Source organism: Marmota monax, unplaced genomic scaffold, assembly GCF_021218885.2.
Source record: "Marmota monax isolate L192 unplaced genomic scaffold, Marmota_monax_Labrador192_F-V1.1 WCK01_AAM20220418_F8-fsc00078, whole genome shotgun sequence".
NCBI classification, from domain to species: domain Eukaryota; kingdom Metazoa; phylum Chordata; class Mammalia; order Rodentia; family Sciuridae; genus Marmota; species Marmota monax.
Window position 1 is genome coordinate 8,179,188 of NW_026694865.1, and position 12,518 is coordinate 8,191,705.

The 12,518-nt window shown below is 45.4% G+C and overlaps 1 protein-coding gene across 7 annotated transcripts in view; it reads right to left on the minus strand.

Annotated features, from left to right (window-relative positions):
- Positions 1 to 318: 318 nt before the first annotated feature.
- The window catches only part of Tln2 (talin 2), a 400,739-nt gene continuing 388,539 nt past the window's right edge, over positions 319 to 12,518 (minus strand). For 5 of the 7 annotated variants that reach the window (XM_058573295.1, XM_058573291.1, XM_058573293.1 and 2 more), the window contains 5 exons: positions 11,329 to 11,454; positions 9,335 to 9,397; positions 9,022 to 9,249; positions 6,086 to 6,211; positions 319 to 4,390 (listed from right to left, as the gene is read on the minus strand). In XM_058573295.1, the coding sequence (XP_058429278.1) occupies positions 4,262 to 4,390; positions 6,086 to 6,211; positions 9,022 to 9,249; positions 9,335 to 9,397; positions 11,329 to 11,454 (672 nt within the window). In that variant the 3' untranslated portion in view covers positions 319 to 4,261. The remainder of the gene's footprint in view (positions 4,391 to 6,085; positions 6,212 to 9,021; positions 9,250 to 9,334; positions 9,398 to 11,328; positions 11,455 to 12,518) is intronic. The other 2 variants (XM_058573296.1, XM_046426521.1) reach the window with 1 other exon arrangement.

The following is a 12,518-nucleotide window of genomic DNA, read 5'->3' on the forward strand; positions in this document are numbered from 1 at the left end:
GTATTTAGCTTGCAGTCTTGCAGTGTGGGGGATTTGCATGGCCAAAGAGTCCCTGAGCTATTTGTCCAGGAAGCCTGTCTTAGAGAAACATAATTTGATCTTCCTACTCATAGTCTATTTCTTCTTTGAGTTTCCTCTCATGTCAGCAAAGCTGAATGGAATTCATTCGTGGCCCTCCCACATACACCCTACCTCTCCTAACACATCTGGTAAGTGTGGATCTGGGTGGTGGTCAAGGCAGAATTTCTCTCACAATAAAGACATTTTCTCTTCCCTCTTTTCTGCCCTCCTCCCACTGCCATGAGACCTTCACACAGGTTCATTGCTTTAAAAGTTTATTTCTGATGAATAAAAAAAATAATTTATGTGATTAGATAAATTAATTTATGTGATTAGACATTATGACAAGGGCAGAGGTTAATTTTCCTGACCTCCTATGGATCTTGCAGTGTGGCTGGAGGCTGAGGGAACCTGCCTTGTGTCATGTGGGGTGAGGACATGTGGCTGGAGGGACTCACACGCAAATGCTTCCTGGAGAGTTGGGAGTTGGGCTCAGAGGAAGGCTGAATCCAAACTCCCACCATAGAAAAGTGACAGCTCTTCATTGTAGTGTTTTAAAATCAATCAACAGAAGCTCCATCACACATTCATTCCTAATGGTCATAAACACACCAAACATGAGCTCAGAGGGATGAAGCCATAGTCTCAGGACATTTAAACGTGGAAGTTGGGATCCCTTTGGGAAGGAGTCCTTCCCTAGCAGAGGTCATCTCTTGAGCTGGCACTCAGACGGGACATGGGCCATTGGCACAGAAGTCGGGATCTTTGGGTTTCGGAACTCCGGGGACCGTAGCCTCTTAGCCTGGGAATTTCTCCAAGTTCCCCGGGTCCCCAAAAGACTCTCAAAAGCAGTGTCCCCTTGGTCAACAGAGGGTTCGTTTCCTTCAGAAATCTGAGAGCAGAACATGGTCATAATATGTCCTAGGGCCTAAAGGCTCCCAGAGGTCCTGCCAGAGCCCAGCATTTCAGAGCTAGGACAGAAGATTCTGGGGACCACCTGCCGAGGAGGAAATGGAGGCACCTCACCGAGGCCTGTGAGTTCCCTGGGAGCAGAGACCATGGCTTACTTACCATCTTTGCCCTGTGCCTCTTACTTCCCTCATGAGGTTTTAGCCTTGGAGTCCTTTGGGAGGTGGAGTCTACTCTTTTTGAAGGTAGTGAATTTTTTTTTAAACAATCTTTGTGATAAATTAGGAATAGGTTCCTGTTGCTTGCACACATGTAGGCTGATAAATCAGACAGCTGGTGGGCAAGACCTACAAGAAGCTCAGAGGGTTTTCTGGGATAAAATTATGTGCCAACAAGATGGCAGGTGGCTTGGCCCTAAGCCTGTGCACAGACTGTGGGCTGGGCAGCTGGGCAACTGCCTTGGTGGATACATGATGCCCAGAGACCAGCCAGGACCTGAGTACCTGCTGGTACTGACCACCAAGGCCACCCCTGACTAGACATCAGTAGAGCTAAATAAGGCCAATCTGACCAAACATGGCTTAAGCACCTTTGATCTGAAGACTTTTGAAAGACAACACAGCAAAATCTAAACTCCCAAATCACCAGTTAGCACTGAAGTCTAGTTCAGTTTCCTTTTTGACCATCAAAACCAGCAATTTCTGGACACAAAAATCAGCCTAAAGATTCAAAGCCCAATGCCAGTTTCCCTCAGGGGCAAAGCAGGTAAGAAAGGGCACACATCCACACACCTGCTACCCCTCACCACAGAGGCCCTTTCTAAGCTCCAGACCTGGGGCTGCTTCTACTGGGAACCATGCTATTGTCACATGCTCTAAAAGTTCATGTCCCCAAATGCAACTCATATACTTGCATTCTTTCTCTCTAAAGAACCAAAAGCCCCCTCGACGCCACACAGGGGTACTTGCAGTTAACACTTAGTAAATAATGCCCAAAGCACAGCCGTTTGGCCATTTTATGAAATGAGAAAAGACCAAGCTACCACAAGGCCATTCACATACAAACATGCAGGGAGGATGAGAAAGGGACAGATGAAAAACCAGGACTACACCAGGTGATGACTGGGAGCCAATCTCTCTAGACTCCTAGCAGCAGAAAACTTCAGACAGGCCATTTATATAGGTCCTACAAAAATAAACTGTGTTCTGTGACTGCCCCTTAATGTTGGAAAAGACGAGCCTTTCCATTTGGTTTCTCTCTGGAGGTTTTTCTGGTGTCAAATGAAGTTGGGGTTTTAAACAACCCTGAAGCAGGGATGAAGAACCCCCTGCTTGCCCTGGCCCCTACCCCCTCCTGGGATGCCAGAACGTGATAGACAGATGGAAAGGAAGAGGGGCAGCCTAGAGGAAAAGATGGGAGGGTTGGGCCCTGCAAGGGCTTCCCAGAGTCCCACCTTGTGAGACCATTAGCACATTCAGACCCTGAGCTTTTCGGTCTGACTTCCACAATCTCAGGAAGCATCCTGCATCCTCTTCAGAATGTCCACCCAGTGCAGGTGTGAGAAGCTGTATTAGCTATACTCTGAAAGGTGAGCCAGGACTGGGCTTGCTTTTCCTTGAGAAGCCAGGGCTCCCCACTGTTTATCAGATTTGGTGTCACTCTCCCCAATGTATGCTCTCCACCTGTGGGTCATTTATACTCCTCTAACTTTCTACTTGTCTGAAAAGAAATTTCAATATTTGTAGCACTTACAAGTTATCTTATAAGTGTGGGAAACTGTCAAGTTTATATTTTAAAACCATGGCATGGGCTAGGCTCTGCTGAAGCAGGATCATTGGCCAAGGTCAAAAGATGACATCTTTTGAGGACCAGAGCACCAATTTTTCCTCCTGGCTGAAAATTTGGAGCTATGAGACAGGGAAAGGCAGAGGTTGACTGCCTTCAACAGTCTTCAGTCTGGAAAACCATGTGCCTCCATTAACTCCTTTCTTTCTCTTACGGATTCTTTCAAAGTCACTTGCTACCTGGCATTAACCTCTATCCCACAAGCCATTCATCCTCCATGTATTGTAAAGGGTAAAGGCTCAGATTAAAGGAGAATTCAAGGTCTTAATGTGCCCTTCTTTGCAGAGAAGGGAAAAAGGAAAGAGGAGGAAAAAATATGAAATTCTGGAAGTGTGACATCCAAAAGATGGACTCCCAAAACACCCCATGTTCTCACCTTATATATAAGCAAAACTATATAGTTAAAGGTTCACATTGATTTTAGGATGCATAGATTCTGAATACTAAGATATAGAAAAAAAAATGTCCTCTTGGGACGATAATGGGTTTCCCAACAGATGTCTTCCAATGTTGAACTCTGGTCTCCTGAGATTAGTGACAAGGGACTTGAAGATGGAGTCACTTCATTCCGGCTGAAGCCACCCAAATACATAAGAGGGCTGTCACGCTGACTGTCACAGGGAAGTGAGTTTGTGCACATGAATCTGTATGAACCGAAACAGCCTCTGCAGAATAAGGAGCCCATGCATTTTATTCCAGCCCCTGCTCACCAAGCCCTGAAAGGCTCCCACAACTCTGCCCTTTGGATTATGGAGGGAAAAAAAAATAACTGTTTGATTTTCTGGGCCACAGGATACAAGATGGGTCTAGATTGTACAAGGAGCTTACACACTGAGGCAAGAAAGCGTGCAAACAGGAGCAGGGATTCTTCACCCTTTGGGTGAACCAGTGCTCAAGACATGGAAGGAGGACCTCAGTCACCCTCCCAGAGTCCACCTGGGTTTGTGTTTCTGACTTTTATTACCATGTCCAACTCCAACTTTCAGGTTCTCTTGAGAGGGAGAAGAATATCTATGTGTATCTATGACATCAATGATTTCCCCCAGGACCACTGTGTTTTTGTTTTGTTTTTCCTAGTATGATTTCACAAAGAGGCCCAGCAGCAGGCCTTGAGAAGACCAACGAAAGCAAAAGTGTCTGAGAACGACATAATACTGACTTCTCTTTTTTGGTAACAGTTCACAAAACGTGCACCCCTCTCTCCTGAGATATGGCGAGGCACAAGGGGAGGCGGCGGAGGAGCTGTGGGTGGGACACTGTACCGTGTGACATCAGGATCATGCAGCCGGTGCCAACAGGACAGAGAAGTGAGAACAGGACTCAGGGCTCTGGACTCGCCCCGGGGAGAAGGGGCTGGCAGTTTCCAGGTAAGTGCCTGGCTCTCAGAAACACTGTCTGTCCAGTTCTTGCAGGGCTAGCTCCTGGGGCTCGCCATCCTGGCCTGGACTTAGCCCTCATCCTCCCTCAGCTCAGTGGGTAGGAATTTATACTGCTGCTGGCGGATCTGGGCCAGCTTTTTCCTTGCTTCTTCCAGTTCTCTTTCTTTCTTTAGCATTTCCTCCTGGGCAGCGATGATCTAGAAGAAGAGCAACAAGCAAGATAATCTCATGCTTTTAAAGAAATCACTGTCTCCCGTGGGACACAGCAGTACACTGAAAATAGTACTCTTAGCTTGTGATGGTTTGGGTTTTGAGACCAATGACCCAACTGACCCAAGACAATGAGCTGATTTCTGGCCACTGATTGAACAGCAAACATCTACTGCATCACTGTTGTGTGCCAGGCTTGGATGTGAGCACTCCACAGAAGGCTGCCTTGTCATCTTTGTGGCAAGCCTGTGACGTATGCTCTATCAAAAGTCCATTTTTCCAATAAGGAATCTGAAATTGAAAGGTATGGGTCTACCTCCCTATGGTCACTTAACTACAACAGAAGGAACCAGTCCAGGTGTTCTTAAAGCTAAAGCTGGTGACTGTCACCACTAGATGGCCTCCATAGAGAGTTAGCCCTTGGCATTTGGGAGCCTGGTTCCATAGCACCCCCTCCCATGGGTACTCAAGTACTTATATAAAATGCCACGGTATTTGCATATAACCTATGCAATCCTGCTTTATACTTTAAATCATCTCTAGACTACTTATAATACTGAAATGAACATGAGCACTATATATATATATAATTGCTGTATTGTTTAGGGAGTACTGACATGGAGAAAAGTCTATACATGTTCAGTGCAAATGCAATGTTTCTTCTGAATATTTTCAACCCATGTTGGGTTGAACCCAAGGACATGAAACCCATGGAAGGATTCAGAGGGAAGACTATATTTACATGCTTCTATGATGATCTGAGGGATACTAACTGGGAGTTGTGTGAAAAGGGCAAGTTTGTTTTCCAGAAAGTCATATAAATTCCAATGAGTACTCTGACCAAGGTGGGATGAAGTATTGAATGTAGCATTTTCCTGATTTGTGTGACCACAGACCATTCTTTGTGTTACTTCTAATGGAAGAAGTACATCAAGAAACACATTCTGGTAAAAATACATCCAGTGCATTGCCAAACACAGGGAGAGTTGCGGGAAGAGCTAACTGATAGGGAAAACAGTCTCATATAATAGATCTGTGTTAACACACAGGAAAGAATTGCAAGCCTGGTTTCCTAGAGTTCCCTCCTCACTTCATACATGAGAATGCAACCCTAACTAAGTCAATCCCACATATTCTAAAAGTTCTGGGAGACATAAACGTTCATTCTCTCTGTGGGGCCAAATGGCTGAAGATAGCAGCAGCTCCAAATATATCCCTGTACTTAAATAACATTGCTGTTCTCCAATTTCTGTTTCATTTTCTCCCCACAAACAGAATCCCTGATTTCTAGTTAGGTAAATGGCTAATACTATACTTCCCAGTCTTCTGTGCAGCTAGGATGGTCACATGACCAAGTGTTAACCAATGGCATGTGAGAAGAAGTGATGTGTGTAACTTCAGGGTCATGTCCTCCTCTCCTTTCTTCCCTCTTCCTGGTTGATGGACAGCTGAGGTGGTAATTGAACTGTCTTAAACCAAATGGCCAAGGGCATTGGGGTGGTGGAATAAGGCAGATGGAGTTTGGGTCTCAGAAGTGAAGGAATCATCACACCATCCCTAGACTGCTTACACCCAGTTACATGAGGAGAAATAAGCTTATTTAAGTAACTGTTCTTTTTTGTACCTATTATAAGGCAACACCTGTTTTGAGAATAAATGTTATTATATATTTAGTCACAAACCTGAGCAATGCCCCCGACAAACTTCGTTTTCACTACGACATCATCGTCGTCAGTTTTGCCAAATGCTGCCTTCTGGGCTGCACGAACAAGATTGTCTGAGGCTCTTTTCACAGCATTCCCTGCTGCCTGGAAGGGGAACAAAATGCACATCAGAGCATTAAAAACAGCGAGAATGACATGAAGGTACAGTTCATGAGAACATGAGTTAATTTATCATTCAATTATAACATAGAAGTTCTCTTTAGCCTGTGAGCATCTGTGTGTTTCTCCATCCATCCATCGATTCCACCAACACTGGCACTTACCTACTCACAGCTCATTCACAGATGAATGAGGTACACTTTTTGGCCCCCAAGGAGCACAGACTTTTGAAGGGAATTACAATCATGTAGTAAGCGACGATAGAAATGTGCTGTGTGTATTAACAGAAGTGTGCTTAGGGCTGCCTCCTTGGCCTAGGAAACCATGGCTGCCTTCCCTATCAAACAGCGTGTACTTGAGGACATGTTGTTGCCTGTCTCCCTCCTGGACAGTGACAACTTGGGGGCAGGAACAGTAATTTGAATCTCTGCATCCCTAGAACCTGGCACAGGGGATATCCAGAGTTATCATCTACTGCAGATGATCTGAGTGAATAAGGGACTATGAGCACACAAGCAAGGGGGTACCCACCCCTGCATGGAGCACCGGGAGTCTCACAGTACCCAGGACTGCTATACTTTAAGTCATAGTTGAGCTTTATGCCACAAGCTTAAGGATAGGGCAAATTGCTAGAGACAGGTATAGAAAAGCTTTTCAATGTGGAGTCTACATCTTTGTTAAAGGCTGTTGCCCATTCTGGGGCTTACTCTCCCCCGCCCCCCAGTAATGGGGATGAAACCCAGGGGTGTTCTACCACTGAGCAATGTCCCCAGATGTTTTTATTTTTTATTTTGAGATAGGGTCTTACTAAGTTTCCTAGGCTGGCCTTGAACTTGCAATTCTCCTGCCACAGTTCCTGGGATTACAGGTAGGCACCACTATGCCTAGCTCTGGCTTACTCTTAATGCTTATGAAGCATGAGCCTGGGGACTTGTCCTCTGCCAGCTGATGTTTGGAATTTTCTTCTAATGGCAGTCAAAGCTTTAGTAAGCCTACCATATTCCTTACCCAGCACCCTTCAATCAGAAGTTAGCAATGAGAAAATTGAGATTTTTTTTGAAGTTAGCTGGCCCTTCTGGTTGATGATCTAAAGTGACCAATGAGGATTACAAGGACTTGCACAAGAAGAGGAAGGAAAGCAAGTTAACATATGACAAATCGTCATCTTGTGCTGGTTCTCTAAGGGGCTCTGTAGCCCCAGTTTTCTGATATGGAGACTGAGGTTAAGGAACTTGTCTAAGATCCTGTGACTTTTAAGTTTTACAACCAAGATCTGGATATAGGTTTGTTGGGCTCCAGAGAACTCCCGAGTTGCCTGTAAGGGGCTCAGACATGGCACCGTAGTGTCCATAAATCAGGTAACCAGACTGGTGCTGTGTTTAACCTGTGTGAATTGTTAGAACTTCCGAAACCATGTTCATGTCCACTATGCTGTTTGACCCTCATAAGTCCACATGGACATCTCCACCCTGACACTGCAGATGAAGCTTCTGAGGTCTCAAAAGTTCTGAGTGACCTGAGACCATGATGTATGTGGTAGAGGCAGGGCTGCAGCTAGGTCTCTTGTAATTCAGGTTGTTTCCCTCAGAAGTGTCCCCCAAACTCAGGAACTGCAACATTCAGAAATACACAGCTCCTAGTTCTCTCTAAAAGTCAGTAAAAGTGAGGGAAGTGGGTCAGAGAGACTTGGGAGGGTCACGTTACAGAAACACTTTGGGACTTCCAAAATAAAACAAGAATTCTGAGTTCTGATGGAGTGGTTCAAATATTTCTGCCCTTTACGATTTCATTCATGACTTATATAAATATATTTTAGCAATATAAACAATCTACATTTTTAAACTTTACAGTAATGAAATTCCAGAAAATTGGAAAGAAACAAAATGTCCAATATATAAGAAAATTCTGGCATCATCATGCATGTAATATCATGCAATCATTAAAAATGAGACTCATGAAAATGGAGCCTTATCTTTAGGAGGAAAAATGTGTATGACAACATGTGAAGCAAAAAGAAAGCACAACGTGTCTTGCTATGATTACAACCAGACAAAACTATCTTATATGTAGATAATAACAGAACAGGAAACAATGAAACACTGATGTGTGGAGATGTTGAGGCTAAATGGTTTTTCTATTCAAACATTTAAAGTATTTTTATAATTAAAATGATCAGGGCATATATGCATTGGGAAGGATTTGATTGTCAACTTTGGCACTATGCTTTCTGGGCTCTGGGAAACCTTAGCAATGCTCAGATTGCTCACAGTGCTTTCACTCCCTGCTGGGTAAACGCTGATTCAGGGCATCCTCTGAGAGAGGCACTGGCTCTGGTGAGAGAAGTGCCAAGATGAAGACATGGTATGTAGGAAGTGCACAGCCTTGTCACAGATAGATAGCAAAATAAACATGGTGCCATGCCATGTGACACAGGAACCATAAGATTGTTCAGGCCAGGAGCTCTGGCAGGTGGCAGGAGGGACTGAGTGCCCAAGCCCCAGGAATTCAAGGAGGGCTTCCAAAAAGAAGTGACTTTGTGGTGAGTCACAAAGGATGAGTAGGAGTTTTCCCAGTTGGGCTGGCAGGAAGGAGACCCAGGCATCCCAGGTGAGTAAGGGCCCCAAGATATCAGCCCTCAAGTCCCAGGTGGAGATGTGACCTTGGTGGGGCAGCAGGTGTAGAATGCATGGACGCAGGAGGCAGATGATGAGGCTGGACAGTGGGACAGAGCTGGCTGATGAAGGCCTGGTGGGTCATGCCAAGGAAGTGAGACTGTCCCCTTTGGTGACACTTACCCGCTCCAACAGGAGTATTTTCCCACCAGCATCAGTGACCATTACCTGTAGCCGCCTCATGGCCTCTGAGTCCTGGTCGGCTTTCACTTTGCAGGCCACAAGCAGCTGAGCTGTGGAAGCAGCGACCTGCTTGGCAGATGAGATGAGCTTCTCCTCGCTGGCATGTCCCTGAACAGAGGCATTGGCGGCCTCACAGAGACTGCTGGTTGCAGCTGCCACCATCCGGGCCTGAGGAGAGTCAACAGAGAAATGACCCAAGGCCCAAACCTCCCTCAGGGGATCCTCAAAGCAAAGAAGGAAGAAGGTAACTCACGGCAGAAATGAGTCCCTGTGACCACTGTCCGTCATCGGCAGCATTGGCGGGGCTGGAGCCCACCTGGAAAGGGGAGTGGGAAACCTGCAGTGGGTGCTGGAAGGCCAAAGTGGCCTGCAGCCCCCGCACACCCTTCCTCACTCTGCAGCTGGACATACAGTACTGTCTGGTGACTCCTGCCAATAACACTGGCCCAAGAATAGAGCAACACTTTACCTTATGGAACCCTGGCCGTGACCACACTACACCAGCACATCCTGGCTGGTTTCCACCAGGGCTACAAGATGCAATGGGAACTGCCAGGTACTGTGTTTCTGGGAAATGGCTCGGGAATAATGAGTTGCTGCTATTGTCCTCTGCTGACCTTGCTCCATTTTAAACATAGAAGCCACTAAGGCGTCCTCTTTCAAGTGAAAAGGGAAACTTAAAAGTTTCCTGATTAGTAACTTGCCTGAGTTTCAGGCAGGTGATATTAGAAAAGGGCAGTGCATTTCCCTCTGTATGGTTGAGTGTGGACCCTCATCTTAAGGAGGGTCTTATTTTGTCAGAGGTGGGGAGAGGAGTAAGAGGCTGGAAGTAAGGAGCATCTCTGGTAAGAAAGGATTTTCCTGCAGATCTAGAGGATGTAGTTTTGGGGGGAAATACTTTCACAGGGTGGGAGGTGCCAGCGAGGGAAGGGATGAGTATCTCAACTTGAAAATGAAACTATGGATCTGTCATCAATTGTAGGCACCTGCTGGATATAAAAGGTCAAATCCCATGATCTTATATATTATTTTATAGTTCACCCAGGATCAGCAGAACCTCCTCTGCCACCTTTTAAAATGCTTGAACATGTAAGTTCCATGGAAGTATGCCATAGTCAAGGTAGATTTTTCTGGTGTCTAGTGCTGTGTTGAGTACAATGCCAACCCTTTAGATGTTGAAGTAAACTGAAATTTTTAGGTAGGATCTTCTGTTTGACAATTCATCTGTGGTCCTCACATCTTGACCAATCAACAAGAACTTGATAAAGACACAAGACAAGCTCAGCCCCTGCTGGATCTGCAGGTGCTAAAGGAGAAGCTAATGTGCCAGGTGGGGAGACCCACAGCATTGATCCTGAGTAACATCACTAATGTCTTAGAAAGAAAAGTCAAAGTATGTGGCTAAGCTCATAAAAGACTGGGGGAAGAGGCACAGCCGCCAGTCAGGCATGACTTCTTGTCTGTATAAGATCTCTCTACCCTGAGATCAAAGGCCTTTTAATGTCAAACACAAATAACTGACAATGACAGTGACCAAATTCCCTAGACCCACTGCTTGAAAGGCTGCTGTAGTGCCTTGGGAGGCTCTCTGCAAGACCCATTTTGATAGGGTGGTTCCATGTTGTAGAGGAATAACAGGACACCTGGTATATTTTCAATGGGAAGACTGCGCATATCCAGTAGTCCTCTTCTGAACCATTAGAAAAACAGTAAGGCTTTTCTGTTAGTGCAGACAGAAGGGAGGACTGGACATGAAGCAGACTAAAGAACTCTCAAGTTTAAACCCACACTGGCCTTTTGACCAAGAGACTTAGAAAAGTGCTAACTGCAAAGTTGGCCAGCGTTCAGCTCAACAGTCCTAAAAGCAAATGGAGCCATTTGCAGTTGGAAAGTGGTATCACAAAACCCCTGACTGTGGTGCTTATCGGGTCATTCACCAGGAAACTATGACAGTTTACATCTTTAAACAGCCTAATGTACAGTGGGAATATAAGTATCTGGTTCAGCCCTGATGGCTGGAATGGAATACGATCCTTAACAAGAAGCAGATGAGAGGCCCAGAAGCCAAGCCTTTTATTCGGTCAGTCGAGTTTAAGCAAACAGTTTTCAGTGGTTGGGGCAAAGCCTGGCAACTCAGGGAGAGAAGCACTTCACACATTTCCTTGGCAGGGCCAAAGGCTTTCTCTCTCTTCCTTGGCTGCTCCCTCTTGGGGAGTGCTCGACCACCGGCTAGTCAGGTCTACCCACCTTTCCTTGGGCCACCAGCTCCCTCTGGGCTGCAGAAGCTGATTTGACCAGGGCGCTTGTAGCGGCAGCAATGGATTTAGCAGCTTCCAAGATCTGTTCTTCAAAATCCAAGGTCTCATCTGCTTGCTATAATCAAAAGAAAACCATGTCATGTGCAATTCATATTCACAAAGGGTTCTTTCTGCCAGACTACTTACTGCTGTCATCTGGCTCTTCCTTTGCCTATTGCTTTTTGTGGACAAACCACAGCCCAGAAGAAAGGCCTAAGCTCTCAGGAGGCCTCTCCATCTGCTGCTGTGCCTGTCTCACCCCCACCCCCACTTCAGAAGGTAAAAGCCATTAGCAGTGACATTCTATACAAGTTTTAAATCAGGAAATTCTAAGGCAAACTATTCTTCCAGACCAGAATCTTTAGAGAAACAAATTCACTGTGAACAGATAAGCTCAAAAGGTTCCAGCAGCACCAATAACCCACATCAAAATAATAATCATCAAAATCAAAAGAGTGACTTGTGGCACACTCGGCCAGAGCTTAAGGCTCAAAGATGCCCTGAAAAATGGAAAGATGGTAATTTGTTCCGAAGTCTTACTTTTCTTGAGTAAAAACAAAAGCAAAGTAGTATTTGCATTTCTGTGGCTGAGCAAAGAGGGAGTCATATATTAACCACAGACTGTCCAGTGGGGGAAACAAATCAAGATAAAGTGACATTGAGGTAGAGCCTGTTCAGTCACTTGGACACATGAAGACTGGTTCCACCTTGGGGGGAACCCTGCTCACCACCACTAAGTCTCCCGTGGCCAGAACAACCCAGGAAGTTGGGAAGCAGTTTTGGGAAAGTAGGGTAAGTGGAAAGACTGTGATCCCAAGCTGGGAAGGATGGAGCATCACAGTGGGGTGGTCAGACTGGAAGACCTTCGAGGTCCCCAGTATTAAAATTCTATGACATTAAGTCAATTTGGTTAAGCTGTCCTTAGCTCAAAGAATGTTAAATGTGTCTGGTGTGAAAAGATGATGGTCAGCCACAGCAACACTTTTCTCTATATGTGCGGTAAAATATATATAGCATAAAGTTTACCCTTTTAGTTCATTTTAAGTGTACAAGTCAGTGGTGTTAAGTACATTCACAATGTGCAACAGGAATTCATGTTTAAGAGTGCCTACTATGTGCCAAGCATTTTGTTAGGCACTG